The sequence below is a fragment of the Podarcis bocagei genome, assembly GCF_964188305.1.
Source record: "Podarcis bocagei genome assembly, chromosome: 2".
Classification (NCBI taxonomy): Eukaryota; Metazoa; Chordata; class Lepidosauria; order Squamata; family Lacertidae; genus Podarcis; species Podarcis bocagei.
Window position 1 is genome coordinate 97,830,260 of NC_138126.1, and position 19,926 is coordinate 97,850,185.

A 19,926-nucleotide genomic window follows, 5' to 3' on the forward strand; every position below is an offset into this window, starting at 1 on the left:
TTACATATTATATTATATTATAGTATAGTATATATAACCCACAGTTTTAGTATCTAGATGCTTGAACAGACAGTGAGAAATAGCAAAATAGCTTACCCCAGCTACAAAAATTAAGGGTGCTCTCACCACTACCCATTCTGAACACTCAGAGGTTGCATAAAAACAAGTAACCAGTGTTAAGAAACTGCCCCAAAACATTTTCTTAAATATAACAATTAGGATCACTTTCAGTATTAACAGTTGCCAGAAGTATACACACAACCCAGCAGCCCTTATTCCTCTCAAAAACAATATCTGAACCAATCCTTAGAGCTTAACTTCAAAAGGAATATATTGCTCTCAACAGGACTAATTCAGGGGTGGAGAACCTTTTCCAGTCTTTTCCAGCTGCATTTCCTCCTAGGCAACTTCCTGAGGTTTCCATGCTAGTTGTGTAGGCAGAAGCAAAAAGTGGGTATTTCAATGGATATGACTTACCTTTGTGCAGTAGGCTATATTCCAGCCATGCAAAAGTCAGAGATGGCTATACACCTACATGCATTTCTCAATCTATGCAAGTAGGAGGCATTATCACAGCTCTAGGACACATTCCAGCAAGGCAAAAGCACTCAAGGAAGGTGCAAAGCAGGGCCATTGAGGGGTGCCTGAGAAAGGGTAGCAGGGAGAGTCCTGAGGGTTGGGGCAGAGAGGCCTGGAGGGTCACATTTGGTGCTTGGGCCTGCAGTTCTCACCCCTGGACTTGAGAACTGCAACCTAGAACACACAGTAGTATTTGATTGGGACCCACTTGTAATAAACAGAACCATTTGTTTTACTACAATCCGTGTCTTAACAAAGGAAGTAATCACATAAATGGGTTCAATAGGTTTGAAGAAAACTCAAAACTACTGGTCCCTTCCAAAACACCAGATCTTGAGGCACTGTACCTGTATTTGTGTTTCCTGGGGCTCCTTCTTCTATCTTTGCTATTATGGTAGTAAGGGCAGGCATAACCCTGTCGACAGAGACGTGGGGGCTTCTTACATTGTTCTGTTTTGTAGTTTCCCAAAACATATGTTGTGTCTGTGAAGACAGGTGTGGCTGGTTAATTCGCGATGACAAGCGTATTGCTTCCTACATGAAGAACCTTGTGATAGGAGGAGTGGGCAGTCCAAGAACAATGGACAGCCCTATGTAAGACCCTAAGGAACTCACCTTGCCACCTTGGCTCTTCACTGAGTATTTTCTCTATCATAGCATGGCTAGCGGCAACTGCAGACTGACCCTCTATGCCACCCTCTGATGTAGTCTGACCATTCTGCAAAGCTTCCATGGCCTGAAGCTCCCTTAGGGAACAGAGTTAAATGAACAATAGGCAGGCAGAGAAGATTCAGAGAAAGAGATGTGTGTCTACCAGATAGGAGTTGCCACAATGCAGGAATTCCCATACATTTATTCTTTCTTTCTTTTTTTGCTAAGCCCACTTTTAGAGATTCAGGATTTGTATGAGCACTCTGTCCTCCTGCTATTTTGGAGAAAACTCCTACAAGACATATTGCACCCCATTTTCCACTGTTGTTCTATTAATCCCCTATACAACACACACATTTATTTGCACGCAGGGGCATGGTGCTTCATGAAGAAGGTAAAATAAGATCCTGGTTGAATCTCAACTGGTGTGCCTCCAGCAAGTTAATATAGCATAATTAATCCTCCCCACCTCCCAAAACAAACCCAAGTAAACTCCTAGCATGCTTCACATATTCCCTTTTGATAGCCATAACATAAATAGAACAAACAAATACAATGTCTATTTCATAAACTTAAGTATTTTCATCTTACAGAACTATTGGAAAGGATACCTTAGGTCTAATGTTAACATATCTTTAAACATGCTCTCCCATATACTTAATGAAATGATATTTACCTCTAAGGCCTGAAAGAGGCACTTGGTTGCAGACTCAGGGCTGGGAACCCCAGTCAGTAACACACAACTATACATCAGCTGGGGGAGGGTGTGATCTGCAGGGAAGAAGCAGCAGGCAGGGGAAGGGTAATTAATCCTTCCCCTGCTGCCACTTCCCCACTGGTACTCCCCCTCTAGTCATGGGACTCAGATATGCATCTGCTGCATTGTGGGACAAAACAGATAAAGTGGTTGTAGACTATGGGGAAATGTGGATAGAAAAAAAGGGTTTTTTTCTCAGAGCATATTCCCATACCATAGCATCTTCCCTGCGAATCATGTCCTCTCCCTCTGCTTCACAGATATATGGGGGTAACCAGAATTCCTAGACCAATGTTTGCTGCCAATGTCCAGTTTCACCCAATCTTACAAACATTTAGGCTGCTTGTTTCTATACAAATCTTGTTCTAAGAAATTAAAGTCATACCATCCCTTTCTTTAAACTGATAGGTGATTTTTGACAGTCATCTGGTGGTGGAGATATGCTCGGGGGGTGTATAGTTGGAGGGGGGCAGATTTAACCTCTTCCTAGCCACCTTACTATCTTATGTCTAGTGAGGGCAATGGTTGAGGCTTAGCAATAGTCTGGCTTATATTAAACCCATTCATAATAATGGGGCTCCTGGCACCAAGATACTTGCCCAAGTCACCTTGTGATGCATAAAAAGTCACAGGAAACGGCCTTAAAGGACTGTATATAACATATTCTTTTGTGCGGGGTTGGGGGGCAGGGGTGGAGGAAGAGAGAAAACAGAACACCATCATACTTCTGATGCTAAACACTACACATTCAGCAGCATTTTGTACTCTGATCTGTTTCATTTTGGCTTAGCAAGCATACTTCTGCAGACAAGGAACTTCATCCTCTACTAACCTGATATCATAAACTGGAGAGCGGAGGTCATGGGGCCCATGAGCAAAAGCACAGTGGAGACCGTTCTTGGTGCAGTTTCCTTTCGAGTCAGTCTCATGGATGCAGATTCCAGTTTTGTAGTAGCGCAGGTGATATCTACGTTCTGTGTCACCAGTAGTTCTATGCAGGAATGGACACCTGCAGGGGAGGGGGGGAAAAGAGAGCTCGTAGAAACTCAAAGGCTGAAACATGCTGCCCAACAAAAAATTTTTTTTAGTCCTCACGGTTGTCAAATCCAGCACTTTTTTCCCATTTGTATCCTTTGTAAAATAAGGATATAAAATGAGGAAACGATCCTCAGGTCATTAATTTTAAAATAAACCTCACTAATTTCTCTAGGATTATTCCAGAGCAAAAAAACCTTCTAATTACAGCCTTCATTTGGGGGGGGGGAATATATAGGTGTGGTGCAATCGTAATTAATTTTTTGTTCAAGTTTCTACTGCAGCGTTTCCACATTTCTTCATGGGTTCTTCTGCATGATTTTTAAAAAGCTGGTTTGTTGAATTCTCTCCTCTCTGTAAGTGCAGGCTGGAACCTCCATCTGGTCAAGTTAGATGCAGCCTTGCGTAACTTACTCATCTCCTTCTGGACAGATCCCTGTGGTCTCATCGTATTTGGTGCAGTAAATGTCAGGACTGTAGTTAAAGGTGCCATCCCGACGGCGGATAGACCGGCGGCGACGCTGGTTGACAAAGTGCCAGTGGAAGCATGTATAGGGCCTATGCTGAGTACACTTGTGCTGCACAAAGAGTGGGCACTGCTCTGTGCGGAATTCCTTCAGGTATCTGTAAAAAGAAAGAAACTGGCCTGAGCAGAGCCCACAAGGTAGATTCAGAGGTTCCATCCCATGCACAGTCCTGTAGGTAACCCAGTCCCAAACTGATTAGGGATTTTAAGATTACCACCAGCACTTTAATTTGGGTTCAGAAACACATTGGGACAGTGCAGCTGGTATAATGTAGGTGCAAAGCACTTTAACCACCCAGCCCCAACCAACTTTTATTTGTTCCACATGAAAGTTCTTAACCACTTTTAAAAGCCACCTCATGTACATTGCAGTTGTCCAGCCTAGATACTCACTTGTGCATAGATAACTGAGACAACATTCATTCTCTCCAGGTAGAGTTTCAGCTAATAAACCAGCCAAAACTGGAAAAAGCACCACTGGCCACGGCTGCCATCTCATCATCCCCATTTAGCATGGATTCTAGAAGTATTCACAAAATGTGAACTTGATCATTCAGATGAAATGCAACCCCTTCTAGAATCAGTTACAAACCTCCATACAAAAGTGTATGTTTTTCCTTCCACAGGACCTCTGTCTTATCCGGATTAAGATTCATCTTGTTCCCCCTCAGTTGTTCAAAACAGCCTCAACGCAGGGATTCAGGAGTTCAATAGTCTCCCTGGGATGAGGATTGTGTTAGCACCAGTCTTACTTACTTCAGGAGGGTGTTCCAAAGCCTGGGTGCCACCAGCAAAAAGCCCCTCTCCTGCAGCCTGAACTCACTATGGCTTCAATCCAAAGATGAATGTGTGTGAGTAGAGGGGGCGGGGGAAGCAGAACACAAGCTTTTTGAACTTTGGTGTTTCTATAGAAATTTTAACACTCCTCTTGCTGTTATCACAATGGCATTGGACCTGAACACACCACACTGGTATTGGATGGATCTGCTATAACTCAAAATGAGAGGCCACAAGGAGAAAATGGGAGTTGATGGAGAACAAGAAAGTGCACTAATTGGACCCAATTTCCGACAGAGCTGTAGCTACCGGGGGAGGGGGGTCTAGCCAGGTTTTTTGCCCCAGCTGAAGCCTCCAGAGAAGCACCATCGAGGCTCCCAACCTGTGTGTGTACACACGCAAATGTGCATGGGGTGCCAAACTGGGTCTTTGACCCAGGTGAAATAAAGTTTAGTTTTGCCCCTGCTAAATGACTGTGTGGGGAAGCAAATCCTTAAGTCTGAACACCCTTGTCAGAACTCTGTTATTCCCCTGATGCACAGCACATTTTATGTATGCCACCTTCCCGGCTATACAGTCGTAACTTGGATCCCAAATGCCTTGGTACTTGGATGTTTTGGCTCCCAAACGCTGCAACCCCAGAAGTGAGTGTTCCGGTTTGCAAACGTTCTTTGGAACTCGAACGCCCAACAGGGCTTCTGCAACCTCCGATTGGCTGCAGGAGCTTCCTGCGGCTAATCAGAAGCCACGTTTCGGTTTCCGAACGTTTTGGAAGTCGAACGGACTTCCGGAACGGATTCCATTCAACTTCCAAAACAACTTACCATAAAAAACTGAAATATAGAAGCTGCTGATTTATCTAAGGCACTGAGATAAATGTAACCAAAGCCATTTCTTTAAAACTTGGATTACAGAAGAAAACACTAAAAACGTAGCCACCATAATCAGTTCAGTTTCATTTTCTATCCTATTGGGAAAAGGGCTGCCTGCATGTTTAGAAAACTGGTTAAATATTAAAGAAGATGACAGTATTTTTAGATACAGTCCTATCCAATTCTTATGCGAGCACGTGCTTATACATGTGGTTGTATAGGTAAATGTACTTGAACTCTCCTAAGAAAATACTGGGTCAGTTACAAAACAAAGAAACACACAAACAGAAACCCTCAAACCCCTTAAGCAGACATTCCTTCACTGCTGAATGAATGCCTGAAATTATTCACATGAAAGAATTGAAAGCATCTAATTCATTTCACACTATTTCAGTTGAATTATTACTTTTGGATTCTCAAGCACTGGCTATTACTATAAAAACTGTTAGCGTGGAGTGCACTAGCACTAAAAGATTACTTGTCAGAACCAATGGTACTTCAGCTGCAGCTGGAGAAATCTGCTGAGAACAAGGCAGCAGATTTCTTCTTGAATGTTTGGGTCTGTACCAGAAATTACATTATTAAACATTCACTATTGATGATAAATAATTTTATTTTAGCATGACCCCTAAAGGTATCAACTCTATGCCGATAAAAGCATACAGAATACCCCTGGGCCTTCAATGGGTAAGCATCTTTAAGTTTATGGTGCAACAGCTGCTAGGACGCACTATGCCACACATTATACTGAGCTGCATGTCAGCCTTTTTGCAAACACAGAATTCTTTCATTAGCAACTTCTTCCAAATAATACAAACAATTTTTTTAATAAAAACAGTCAGCCAGCCAACAGGGCTCAGAAACTTGAATAAATCCTGTATTGTCGCCCAGAATTGAAGTTAAGTTTCAAGCAGGGTATGAAGAAAGGGTTTGCCTCTTCCAAGACAATAATGCCCACACATCACAAAGAATTCATAACCCATCTACTCTCAGCAGCCAGAAACATCATAACCAGACACTGGAGAGTCCTGTCAGGAGTAAGCATGGACCAATGGTACCAAATAGCATGGGAAACAGCCTTACTAGAAAAATCAACCATTAAACTGAAACTGATATGGGGACAAATAGAAGATGACGCCTTCACCCCGGTATGGCTCCCCTTTATCACATACACAGCCCAACAAGACAACGACAAGAATCCACCAACAGCATATGAATCAATTTGGCTAACCTGATCCAAAACATCCACCCACCCCACTCACACATGAAAACAAAGTTCACCACAGCCAATCACAAATAAACAATCACACTCTAGGCCAACCTCAACCTCTCTCACCACTAAAGGAACACAAGCAAGTAGCAAAGAGAACCTGCACAAGTGACGCTGACACAACCCCCCCCCCCACATTAAGTAAAATAGAAACATTGCCACCCGACCCCACCCCCACTCACCATTCCCCCTCCACCTCTTTCCCCCGTTTCTTCCTAATGTAACACTAATGTCTCAACAAATGAAACTGATCAAGAAAATGTAACTTGAAAAAAGAGACATTGCACATACTTTTGTAAACCAAGAAATCTTTAATAAAAATACTTTTTTTAAAAAAAGGGTCTGCCACACAACTTCAGAATTCTAGATACTCCACAAAATACAATGAACGGTGAGGTGAACACTACAAGGCATGCACATGTGTGTGGTCTCCTCTCTCAAAAGGTATCAGTCTAGGACTCTGAAAAACATCTGCTACTAGGACCTCTCTTTGTCACCACCACCTTTGAGAGGGGCAGAACAAAGAATCACATGATCCCATTGACAGCACCTGCAATTCGGAATTGCCAAGGCAGTATGACCTGTCTATAAATCCAGTTCTATTATTGGGAACTGCTTTGAGAAATATTACAGCAGAAAAGGAGTACACAAATATTGTACAAATATACACCATCATGTGTAAAGAATGCCCACATATCCATTTTACTACATGAGCACAGGCTCAAAAATAGAGTTTCCTTCCACAAACCAAGTACAGTGGTGCCTCGCAAGACGAAATTAATTCGTTCCGCAAGTTTTTTCTTCTTGCGAGTTTTTCGTCTTGCGAAGCACGGTTTCCCATAGGAATGCATTGAAAATCAATTAATGCGTTCCTAGGGAAACCGCCTTCAGACCAGGTCCGGGGACAGTCTGTCCCCCGACCTCTTCTGAAGGCTGGCGGTGGGAAGAAAAGCCCTTCTTCCCACCTCCCGCCCCGCAAGCTCCGGGGACAGGAGGGCTTTGCTGCCGACCGCCAGCATTTTAAAAGCCCCTGCTGTCCCGGGGCGATTTTAAAATGCTGGCGGGCGGGAGCGAAGCCTCCGCTATCCCGGGGAGATTTTAAAATGCTGGGGGTCGGCAGTGAACGCCGAAGACTCTGCTGTCCCGGGGAGATTTTAAAATGCTGGCGGGCGGAAGCGAAGCGTTCGCTGCCGACCCCCAGCATTTTAAAATCTCCCCGGGACAGCAGAGAAGCTCCGCCCCGCTCCCGGTGGCCGTGCAGAGCTGCCTGCGGTCCTGGGACCAGCGCAGCTCTGCGCCGCCATCCCGAGCGGGGCGCTAAGTCCCGCCCCGCTCTGGATGGCGGCACAGAGCTGCCTGCAGTCCCGGGACTGCAGGCAGGTCTACGCCGCCATCCCGAGCGGGGCGCTAAGTCCCGCCCCGCTCGGGATGGCGGCACAGAGCTGCCTGCCGTCCCGGGACTGCAGGCAGGTCTACGCCGCCATCCCGAGCGGGGCGCTAAGTCCCGCCCCGCTCGGGATGGCGGCACAGAGCTGCCTGCCGTCCCGCGACTGCAGGCAGGTCTACGCCGCCATCCCGAGCGGGGCGCTAAGTCCCGCCCCGCTCGGGATGGCGGCACAGAGCTGCCTGCCGTCCCGGGACTGCAGGCAGGTCTACGCCGCCATCCCGAGCGGGGCGCTTCGCTCCCGCCCGCCAGCATTTTAAAATCTCCCCGGGACAGCAGAGAAGTCTCTGCTGTCCCGGGGAGATTTTAAAATGCTGGGGATTGGCAGCGAACGCTTCGCTCCCGCCTGCCAGCATTTTAAGATCGCCCGGGGCAGCGGAGAAGTCTCCGCTGTCCCGGGAAGGCAGGCGGGGGGGAGCAAAGACTTTTGCCCCCCCGCCGGCCTTCAGAAGAGGTCCAAGACCTCTTCTGAAGGCCGGCTGTGGGCGAAAGTCTTTGCTCCCGACCGCCAGCAATTTAAAACAGGTCCCCGGAGATTTCCCTATGGGCTTTCGTCTTGCGAAGCAAGCCCATAGGGAAATTCGTCTTGCGAAGTACCTCCAAAACAGAAAACCCTTTCATCTTGCGGGTTTTCCGTCTTGCGAGGCATTCGTCTTGCGGGGTACCACTGTAGTTAAGCCACATACGAAGTAGTTATCAGACATGTGTCCCAAAGGCTTCCTTGCATGAGAGAGGGCTGTTCACATAATGAGTCTTGGATTGAGTGAGAGCATGCAAAGTCAAAAAATTACTCCAGAATGGATTATTTCTTAATCACAGAAAGTCTTAGGCCTACAACTTGGAGATCTGTCTTCTTAATATCTCAGACCATGCCCCTGTTATCACAAAAATACAATCAGGATCACACAGAGTCAGGATCCTAAGGAAATAAGTACATTGTTTCTACCCCAACATACATCCTAACATTTTCACCTCAGAGAACGTAATCAGTTCCTAGGTTTTACTGTGGATAACCTCAAATTGAACTAGCTAGCCCAATTTCAACATATATTTACTCAATGCGTCAAGCAAGTAGAAGTGGCAGGTACAAGCCAACCAGCAGCAATTCCTCTCGGGTTCATATGGCTTTAAAGCACTGCATATTGTCTTAATCATGGCAGGACCTTTTTCCTGAACAGCTATACAACTTCTTTCTGATACTACATTAATACGTCAGCAACTTAACCAAGTAGGAGAGGCACACTATTCTGCAATTATGCTACTTCCTCAAAAGCAACCCAAAGAAGCTCTATTTTTAAATGTATGTAAGAATTCCATTTATAGAACAGCACCACATTTTTTTATTCTTTTATTTTCCCTTAGTTGCTAAATTAGTCACTCACAGGCTACAAAAACTCTCTGTTGCCTCAGTTCAATAACTGTTTCTCCAGCTTTGAAAATCAGGAACATAACCCACAATGGACCCTCAGAAAATTAAGGTCATCCAAACAGCCTCTTTCTAGTCAAATGAGAGCAGGACACATAGCCCAGGACTCATCCTTTAAGTAAATTGGCAATTTGGAACAACTGATTTAGGCATTTGGAGAGATAAAAAGTAAGAACCTCCAGGCCACAGCTTCCTTTGATAGCACAGACTGCTCCAAGAACACTCACCTATAGGTAAGATTGCTTATATAAGGAACATTTGCAGGATCATAAATAAGGGCAGCTGAAAGTAGAGTTTAAGTAAATGTGCTTTTTTGTATACGATACTTTTGTCCAGAGAAATAAAAGTTTAACAGAACCAATTGCTAATTTACATTACACATACCTACCTACAGCAATTGCAAAGTCACATGTTGTACTCCTCTGCTTATCTCAATAAAATATAAAATGCTGCCTAGAACCCTGTGATAGGAAGTTATTCCAAGTGTTAATTGGTTCTGAACTGATGGCCTTATCAGAAATATCCAGTAGGCTGCATAAGTCATTCATTCAAGGGCTTTTCCATTGGAAAAAGGAATCTTAAGTCTGCAGTATGCAAATCACCACGAATATCTGTCTGAATTTGGCTCAAATGTGTTCTGTAATTAACATGAGGCTAACCATCTGCTTGTGCATATTTGATGATCCAGTGTCTCAGTTAAGTGGAAATGCCAGTGCTGGCCAACTCTTCCGAAGTTTGGCTTGTAGCTGCTGATGCTTAAGAATCAACACCTTGGCCAAATTTAATTTTATCAAAAACTTTCACCTGCTCTGTAAAGCAGAATCAACTGCCCAAATGTCAAAGATTACTAGCTAGCTAAGACAATAAACCATACCGTATGCATGGAGTAGCAAATAGGATCTGCTAAAACCTCATGGTGAGATATCTAGAATGAACAGTAGCTGATAGACAATGGAAGCAGATGGGACCCACAATGCTTACCAAAGCATGCTAGATGTTGCAAAATGGAATTTTGGAATGCCTGGATATGTACAGCTGCTAAGAAAGTCAGGCTGGTAGACAGAAAGCATTACATTTCAGAAAGCTAATTGTTCTCCCAAATCCTCTTTCCACCAGATACCTAAAAATCTTTGGTATAAGCAAGAGACTATAGATTTTTAGGCTAAGCACCACAGCTTACTTTCTTTCTTCTTTAATAAGGCATTCCTGCATCAAATATGAAACAAGTTGTTTGTTCATTTGTGTGAGCATGAGACTCATAACCAGCAGCAATAGAAAACTACCTTCTACAGAGTCAAAAAATACATTCATCTAGCTCAGCATTCTTTACACAGTCTTCCCCAATCTGGTGTCCTTGGCAGTTGTTGGACCAACTGCCAGCAGCACAGCGATGATCAGGGATGATGGAAGTTGTAGCTCAGCAATGGGAAGAGATGAGGTTGAAGAAGACTCATTCACATTCACTGGGATTTTAAACAGGGGGCTTTCCAAGTGCTCCCTCTCATCCTCCACTTTCCCATACTATAGATGCTGGTGATTGAAGCTGGGAACTCCTACACTGAAAACATGCCCTGCATCACAGTGTCATAGCTCTTCTCCAATTTCTGGAGTCTCCAGGCTTCTACAGTGGTACCTCGGGTTAAGAAATTAATTTGTTCTGGAGGTCCGTTCTTAACCTGAAACTGTTCTTAACCTGAGGTACCACTTTAGCTAATGGGGCCTCCCACTGCCACTGCGCCACCACCGCACGATTTCTGTTCTCATCCTGAAGCAAAGGCACTATTTCTGGGTTAGCGGAGTCTGTAACCTGAAGCGTCTGTAACACAAGGTACCACTGTATCTGAAACCTTGAAGAATCTCTGAGTCTGTGTAGGCAATACTGAACTAGATAGAATTATGGTCTGTAACAGTATAAGGTGGCTTCCTAATGTTGAACCTAGCAGCTTTTGCATGCAAACCACTGCTGAACTACAGCCCCCCCCCCTTTAAAACATCACTTCATGAGAATATACACATGCTTCTATCTTAAGATTCCCCTACACTATAACATCCAACTAAATTTTTGAATTTTCTGTATCAGCAATCCAAAGTAAATTGGTTGGCACCATCTAATAAATAGCTGAATTCTAAATTCTCAAGACACCTCCTGGCATAAAAAGTCCAATATGTCTCTTTTCTGAATACAACACTGATTACCATTTCATTATCTCCCTTCCACCAGCAAGACATAATTTTGCAAGCCTTGCAAAGATCAACCACCATTTAAGCTGCTCAAGACAACACAAATTTTGTGGAAACAAATGAAATTGGGAATGAAGGGGTGTGGCAAATAGATGAAAAGGAAAGTGTTTCAATAAATGTACATCTGTCAAGATGACAGTTCTGGCATGCCTTGAAATAATTTTTAGCACCTAAATAAATATCAACTAATTAGTACGAAAAGATCATTCAGGTAAGTCTTGCCCACAATTTTAAGCCTCTCATTTTTATTCAGCTCTTACCATACTATTAGTATGATTTCAAAGAGATTAAATTTGAAGTGATTTACTTGATACCAATTAATTGTAAACACAGCACTGGTAGGCTCTAGAAATATTTACTGTTATCACGTTATCTGTTAAGAATGTATCTTTGCCACTTAAAAACAAAAACACCTACAAGAATAAAACATATACAGGCAGTGTATTACTGAAACCCATTCAAAAGGCCTGCAAACACCCTACCCCGCCCCACTCTGCCCCTATTCCACCTCCACCCCACCCTTATAGTGATGTTTCAGTTACATCTTTATGATGTTTCCAGGTCACTTCCAGGTTTGGTGCGATGCCAAACACAGTTGAACACATATTAAACATGCAGAAATGAGGGGTTGCCTGGGTATGTTAACAGCTCTCCCACTTAACACAACTAAAGATTGTAAAAGGGCAAAATAGCATGGGAAGGTAAAATATCAGGGGGGTTTTAAACTCTCTGACCAAGATGTTTAACATGCTTTTTCAAATGTTTTGTGAAATAAGACAAGTGAAGCATCTTCATATATCCAAAGAATGTAGTTAATGATAACATTCCCTGCCCAGGAATAATGTCCAAATGAGTGGTGGCAGTTAATCTTGGAAGAGCCTGGTTGGATTCATTTCTAAACTAGCTTCATACCTGTTAAGTTTTTTTGTTTTTGTTTTTACACAGAAGCAGCCTTGGTTGCCCTGATACATACTTATGCTGGGAAGAATGTCAGTTGCTAGATTGATACAGGACCTGATACAGCCCCCCACCCCAGAGATTTTTTCTGCCTTTCTGTACTCCAACACTTCTAAAATAGAATCAGTGCTGGGTAATAACTTCATTGCAAGAAATGGAACTCTGCCTGTGTCCCTAAGGACATCCTTGTCAAAGGAATCAACCCAAAGGAGAAGATATTGACCAACAGGTATTTATTTGCTTGACATGAAAATTCTCCTACAGATCATCATATATTTAAGCATCGTCTTAAGTTAAATTATCATTATACTGTGTGCAGCATTCATCCACTTTACTGGTGATCTGTTATTGCTGCAAAATTAATTATAAGCCCTGTAACTGATGTACATTAATAATTGCAACAATCTTATAAGTATTGTGACAATGTAAATGTAATGCTGCACTAAATTAAATTCCTGTCCTAACTTCAAGGAGGCATTAAATCTGATCACCAAGTCACCAGAGTTCATTTCACTACTGATCAAGAGACACAAGTAAAAAAAGATAATGACCCTTGTATGGAATTATTTCAAGAACTTAAAATGGAATTCTTGATCCTAAGAGATTACTGGAAACATCGAAATCACAGCCATGACATCTAGCCAAATACAATGTTACAAAATGGAATTGAGACCAAACAAGAAACTACATGGCAGATATCTCATGATAGTTTTGTAATGAAAAGCAGCTGTAGGAAGTTGTGAACTTGAGTGGAAGAGTTCTGTCCCCCACCCCACCCCCCAGAGAAAAATAGCAGAGGGAGTGTTGAAGGAAAAGGTTTAAGCCGGCACCTTTCACCAAAGTATTCCTCCTCACAACCTTTTGTGGCTACTTTTAATTATTTTCTTTTTAAAGGTCAAGGCTCAAGGGATCATTACATTTATTTGCGGAACCTCATGTCAGCTAATAGGAGCTGATCTGCTATGCAGCCTCTAGTATGGCCTACAGAGGGCAGCTTTGAATGCTTATTTGGTCGAGATTTTGTTGGTTTGGGTATTAAAAGAAGCTTGGGGCTATGAAGTTCCTGCTAATGACTAAGAAGCTGATACTTGAAAGAAACTCTCAGTAATACAGGGTCCTTAAACAAGTATAATAATTTTTTACCAGCAAGTACAGTATTACATACCTAGCCAAGCTTCACAAAATAGACACACACTTCATATTCTGCATTCATTGCCTTGCACTCATACACTATGCATCTTATATTTTGTCCTCATTCATATTTCTTGCAGCTTAATCCTGAATTTGATTATTTAGAATTACAGGTTTACTTTTTAAACTAAAAGAGGCAGATGTACTTCCTTTCAAGGATGCTCAACCATTGGAGAAACTTGCCCCCCCCCCATGAATAGAGAGTACGTAACATACTGTGAATAGGTTTGAATCTACAAACAGGGATATATTTATAACAGCTTTACAAGATTAGAAAAGAATAAATTAAAAGAACTCTTACATGAATAAAATACCATATTAATTTCTTATAAAACAAGTTCATTTGAAAGATACTGGCACATGTAAGACTTAATATGAAGTAGAGCGCAGGAAAACTTAGCCCGCAAACACATTTTCAATACCATACTCCTACAGCCAGGAAATCCACAATCAGAATGATAGTACCATTAATTCACCTCTGAGAAAGCAAGATCAGCCCACACAAGTCTGGTTACTTAGCTTTTCCTTTCAGGAATGCTTCGTTTTCACACTTGCTAGGCTGGGTGTCATTTAGCGTCTGTCCATACAAATGACAATTATTCCAATATGTCCACACCAGTATCTGGTCCTAGGGCTTCTTGCATGCTCACTTACAGAAAGAGCTGTGTTATGGATGGGTTGCCCATTTATTTTAGGGGAGGTGGCAGTCCTTGGATCAATTTCCTCTCCTCATAAGAAATCTGAATGAAATGCTGGGTCGTGATCAGGACACTGGGTCAGGTTAACTATGGTGGTGTGTAACAAGCAGTTCTCAAAGCAGAGTACAATAAAACAATAAAACACTAAGAAATGTGGGTGGCCAAGGAGCTTCCCAAAATAGTATGAGCTTTGTCATGGGGGGGCGGAGCTACAGTTGGATGGGAAACTGTCCAAATTCAGGTGAACACATTGTGCCATTCAGGAAAGTCCCTGGACACCCTGGCTTTTTGGGTGGGTGTAGGGGAGAAGGAAAGATAGGCTGCACTGCAAGCAACCTCTTGCTTGTGCAACCTGTGTATACGCAGACTATGTTCTATAAGACAATAAATACAGCAGAAAGAAAAAAATATCAAATTAAAGATCAAATGTTCGCCTAAACTTAAAGGCATAAACTGCCTGTCTGCACAATTCAAGATTTCAGACCTGACACATCTCCCAACGGCAGGGATTTCTACAAGCCCAGGACCATGAGGAAGTATGTAACTGGAGGATAGCTGTACCTCTGGTAACAGTGAAAACCATAACAAGGTTTCACTAGATTGGTGCTGTGTACATGATACTAGTAAAAAAACTAAATACACCCAAACAAAAGAAAACCATGTCTGCAAATAAGGAGACTGTAATAAGTTATGCCTCTTTTTAAGGAAACATTTACAAATATTCAAGAAATGCAATCTGTCAGTATCATTTAAACATTTACTGAAGATTTAAGGTTACAAATCTATGCACACTAACCTGGCAATAAGCTCTATTATACACAGTGAGAACTCATTTCTGAGCAAAAACACATAGGATTGCTCTGTTAACTTGGCCCTTATATTGCTTGACTCCTTAAAGATGGTCTCCTTGGGTGCCTTTCTGGCAGAAGTATAAGAATCAAATGTTACCAATTAATTAAATAACAATCTGGCATTCAAACTAACTGTTAAAGTATCATCAACTTAACTAACAGAAAAACTAATGTACTTGGAATCATTAAAAGCCAACTATGGCTCACTGGGAATGTATCCTGCCAGTTTTAAAAGATCTTCAGTGACTACTGATTCATTTCTGAGCCCAGTTCAAGATACTGGTTTTGATCTTTAAAGCCCCTGACAGCTTGGAACTCAGGTACCTTAAGGGCGCCCTACTCCTGAAATAATGTGTCTGACTGTTAATATGTTTCTACTCCACTGCCCTCTGTAGAGTGCCCCTACTAGGAGAGATGAGGCAGATGCCAACACAGGAGAGGGCTTTTTCATCTGTGGTGTCCTGAATGCAGAATGCATTTAAATATGCACTAGGTGTCAATGCTGCTTGCATCCAAGTGAATAAATCCAAGTGGATCATTTTCAATGTGACTGCTTTTGAATGTGCATCTCCATTAACATTCTGGCACAACCAGTCATTTTTTAAAATGAATATTTTTTTCCCTAACACACCTGATCACTTGCTTTCACTTCCTTTGAATATAGCCTTGTCAATTGGTCATAAGAAATGCTTATTTTGCTTCAGTCTAACATATTCCAAGGTATAATTTCCACACACAGGTGAAAATCCAATGATTCTTGGGTTTAACTTTCAAATCATGTGGAACTCACTGGTATTGCCTTGCACTATAACATCTTCACTTCAGGGACATGTCAAACTGCAATCAAACTCTCAGTGACTCTACTTCTGGGTGTTGTTGGGGGGGAAGGGGAAGTATTGGCATTAATAATGACACTGATTAGTTCCTTAAATAACTCATTTACAAAAATTAAGGAAAGTAGCTAAACAGAAGATGAAAACATTCAGTAAGATGTTCACACAATGCCACAAATGTATAAAGCTCTCATCTAACTGCTGTCATATGTAACAACTGCCATGACATTCTGTTATTTTGTAACATTTCTTGATTCTCTATCCCCACCCAACTCTGGGAAAACACACACACACCCCAAAACACAGAGCGCAAAATTGTAAAATGTTTCATATGACTATGTTTTCTATGTTTATTGGTCTTGAGAGCCAATAAAACATTTCAAGAACTACATATTCTTAGTGCAATTATAAAATTGCAATTCAAAATAAGCATGTCCTTATATCTATTTCCAGCAGAATACTGAAGAATGCTTCCCAATGCTACAGCCAAAACTCTGTAAACAGATTCCAGGTGCCACCTCAACTCCAGGAACAGGGAAGTATGTGAGTATGTCTTAGTATAAAGCTTGTAGCCTGCAGCCAACTCCTGAATAATCCCATTGACTTAATTAGATACTGCAGCCCTAGTGTGACAGATTCATAACAGAGTTAAGCCAAAGTACCTTGACTGAAAATGAAACCAAAAATGCTTCTCTGAGGAAAAAAAATTAATTGCTAAAATCAACAGAATTTTCAGGTAACTGCCCCAAACAGGTTTCCCTATTAATCAGCAAGTTAATCAGCTTGACCATGTGTAAAAACAGGCTGCTACATTGCAAAAGTAAAACCATATCCAGCAATGGAGTAAGTTTTGCTCAGTTTGGTACAGAAACTACGCCTGAATCAGTCTGCTGTAGGTAGTCATGAGTTCTGTGTTAATAGTCCCCTGGCTAGAAGGAAACATGTTGCCAAGATCAAGATGCAAAATTCCAAAAAAGCATTACTTAGAAATCTCACTGAAATCCTTTTAACACCAACACTGTTCTATTTGCTTATAAAAATAGACCACTAGTTAAGTGTTTTGCATGGAAATACTCAAGCAAATATTTCACATGATCATTTTACTATGAAAGGAGACAAACATACCATGCCAATAACTACATTTGATCTTCAGCTTCTTCAGCACAATGAGCTTTGTTCACATGGAAATCTCACTGCTTTTCACACTTATTACTCCTTATAGTTCTCATCTTAAAAACTCTTACTGTCTCTTATTCAGACTTTCCCTTTTAATAACTGCTCTACAGATTGCAAGTGGAAGAGCTAATGGATGACTGATAGAATTAATATGTCATACTCATTGATTGAACTCTTGGGGTTAAATCACCTCAAGCAGACACGCCTTTGTTTATAACTTTATTGCAAATCTGTGGTGTTACAAAAAAGGAAGGCAAATTCAGGAGTGTATTATGATTCTATGATTTCACTCACTTTCTTGCCTTGTTCACACATGACTTTAAACCAGCAGCTCCCATAGTGTGCAGTACAGCCCTCTGGGGTGGGTGGGATTACCTGGAAGGGGAGCTTAGAGGCACGGGGGCAGCAGTGAGGTGCTGGAGATGTAAATAACTATATGACTTCGAAAAACTGGTGTCACTGGATCAAGTTCATCACTACTTAAACGAAATATTTTTCATTGCATTTTCAGTGAATATGCAATTAATGGTTATTGTTTTGATTTTTTTGTGTTATTGTACTCCTTAGTGGCTTGTGCAAACCACTATTCTGAATACAGTGGACGCTCGGGTTGCAAACGTGATCCATGCGGGATGCACGTTCACAACCCGCAGCGGTGCGACTGCACAGGTTGTGATTTGGCGCTTCTGCACATGCGCGACCGCCAAAACCCGGAAGTAACCCGTTCCGGTACTTCCGGGTTTCGGCGGTCCATAACCCAAAAAAACGCAACCTGAAGCATCTGTAACCCGAGGTATTACTGTACAGTAATGCTTTTTATACAGAAGGGTAAGGTAGGAAGCCCTAGAGTTGATTTTATGCAACCAAGGGGACGGTGGCTCGAAAAAGTTTGGGAACCACTTCTTTAAACCATAGTTGAAACTTAATTGTGGTTTAAAACCCTTGATTATTTGGAAAGAAACAAGCCAACAGCCTAACTGACAAGAGGCTAAACAGATTTTCTAGTGGTCTAGAGATAAGTACCTTGCATAGCTTCTTGTTCCTCTCCACAATTAGAAGTCTAATGAATTTTATGAGAGCATAAAATGGCAAAACTGTTCCAAATAAAAATAAAACCAGCTTTAGTCGACACAGGATTTAGGTTTCCTTTCTACACATTTTAAAATAATAATATAAGTTCTGCAAAGTATACATAGCCTTGGTGACAATGCACCAGTGCAAACTTACTTCTACATAACAGAACTGGGACACACACAAGCACAAACCATAGTTTGCCAAAAAATAATAATGGGGGGGGGGGGGAGATGAACTATGATTTGCTTAAAATCAGGAAGGAAGTGTTGTGGCATGCATGGGAAGGTGGGATCATGTGTGCCAGGGGCACGAGAGCGGTCTTTAGGCTTGTTTAAGTAACACCAAAACCATGGTTTAGCTTTGTATTCCAAACAGCCCAAAGCCTAAACATTTTATCTTTCTCACACAGCCACAATTTCTAGATTTGTGTTTTTTAAATGGCATACAAAAACTACTTTTACATTCCAGCAACAACCCCTTCATAATTATATTCCTTCCACTGTCAATACATCCCAACATCTTATAAAAGAGAGAAAAGGTTGCTACCGTTTCAAGCCCAACTACTTTAACCAGTATAAGGTGTACAGCTGGTTAAGGACACAGGAACTCTCTCTCTCTCTCTCTCTCTGGGTTTTTATTTTGCTTTACCCAATTATCAAAATTGGAAATTTGCTTGCTTCCAATTTCCAAGATTAAAATCCCTCCTAAAATTTTAAAGGCTTAAGAAAATATGTATCTGCCTATAGAAAATACAGGTATATTGCGGCTCTAGAAGTGGATCAGCATGTCTGAACTCAGTCATCTTGACCATGTTTCATTATGAGACAATTAGACATAAAAATGATAACTGATCATATTTCAGTGTCCCTAATATGTGGAAAGCAGTGTTCTAAACTCTCATTATTCTATGTGCATTTTGTGACACGGAATTTCATCAGCGTGAGCAGTTTCTGAGCTCTGAGCGCAGTACTGTGCCTAAGATTTCAGATTAAAACTGTGGAGTGGAAGGAAAGGAAGACCTTTTTCTGCCTCCCTACAGAGCCTAGGGCTTGCCGATCAGAAGGTCGGTGGTTTGAATCCCCACAATGGGGTGAGCTCTCATTGTTCGGTCCCTGCTCCTGCCCACTTAGGCATTTCGAAAGCACATCAAGTGCAAGTAGATAAATAGGTACCATTCCGGCAGGAAGGTAAACGGTGTTTCCGTGTGCTGCTCTGGTTCGCCAGAAGCGGCTTACTCATGCTGGCCACATGTCCCGGAAGCTGTACGCCAGCTCCCTTGGCCAGTAAAGCAAGATGAGCGCCACAACCCCAGAGTCGTCCGCGACTGGACCTAATGGTCAGGGGTCCCTTTACCTTTTACTTCCAGCTACTCTCCAAAGATTAGAGAACAGACCCTCTTACGAATATTAGGGAGGGAGGTAGGGGAAGGACTAGATCATATGAAAAATGAACATAATATTTTAACTGCAGTTCATTAATTTTCAGCTTTGTATTCTTGTTATAAGACCCTGATGTTGGGAAAGATTGAGGGCACAAGGAGAAGGGGACGACAGAGGATGAGATGGCTG

General features: G+C 42.1%; 1 protein-coding gene and 1 long non-coding RNA gene across 5 annotated transcripts in view; one reads left to right on the top strand and one right to left on the bottom strand.

Annotated features, from left to right (window-relative positions):
* UNK (unk zinc finger) overlaps positions 1–19,926 on the bottom strand; it is a 49,014-nt gene that overhangs the window by 25,737 nt on the left and 3,351 nt on the right. For 2 of the 4 annotated variants that reach the window (XM_081185098.1, XM_081185097.1), the window contains exons 2-5: positions 3,437–3,646; positions 2,820–2,996; positions 1,195–1,325; positions 927–1,062 (exon numbers count right to left, since the gene is read on the bottom strand). In XM_081185098.1, coding sequence (XP_081041224.1) covers positions 927–1,062; positions 1,195–1,325; positions 2,820–2,996; positions 3,437–3,646 — 654 coding nt within the window. Of the gene's footprint in view, positions 1–926; positions 1,063–1,194; positions 1,326–2,819; positions 2,997–3,436; positions 3,647–4,140; positions 6,608–19,926 lie in introns of those variants that run through there. The other 2 variants (XM_081185100.1, XM_081185099.1) reach the window with 2 other exon arrangements.
* Positions 3,649–4,795, top strand: LOC308582201. The gene is made up of 2 exons (XR_014005551.1): positions 3,649–3,732; positions 3,770–4,795. It is a non-coding gene; the product is annotated as an uncharacterized lncRNA (long non-coding RNA).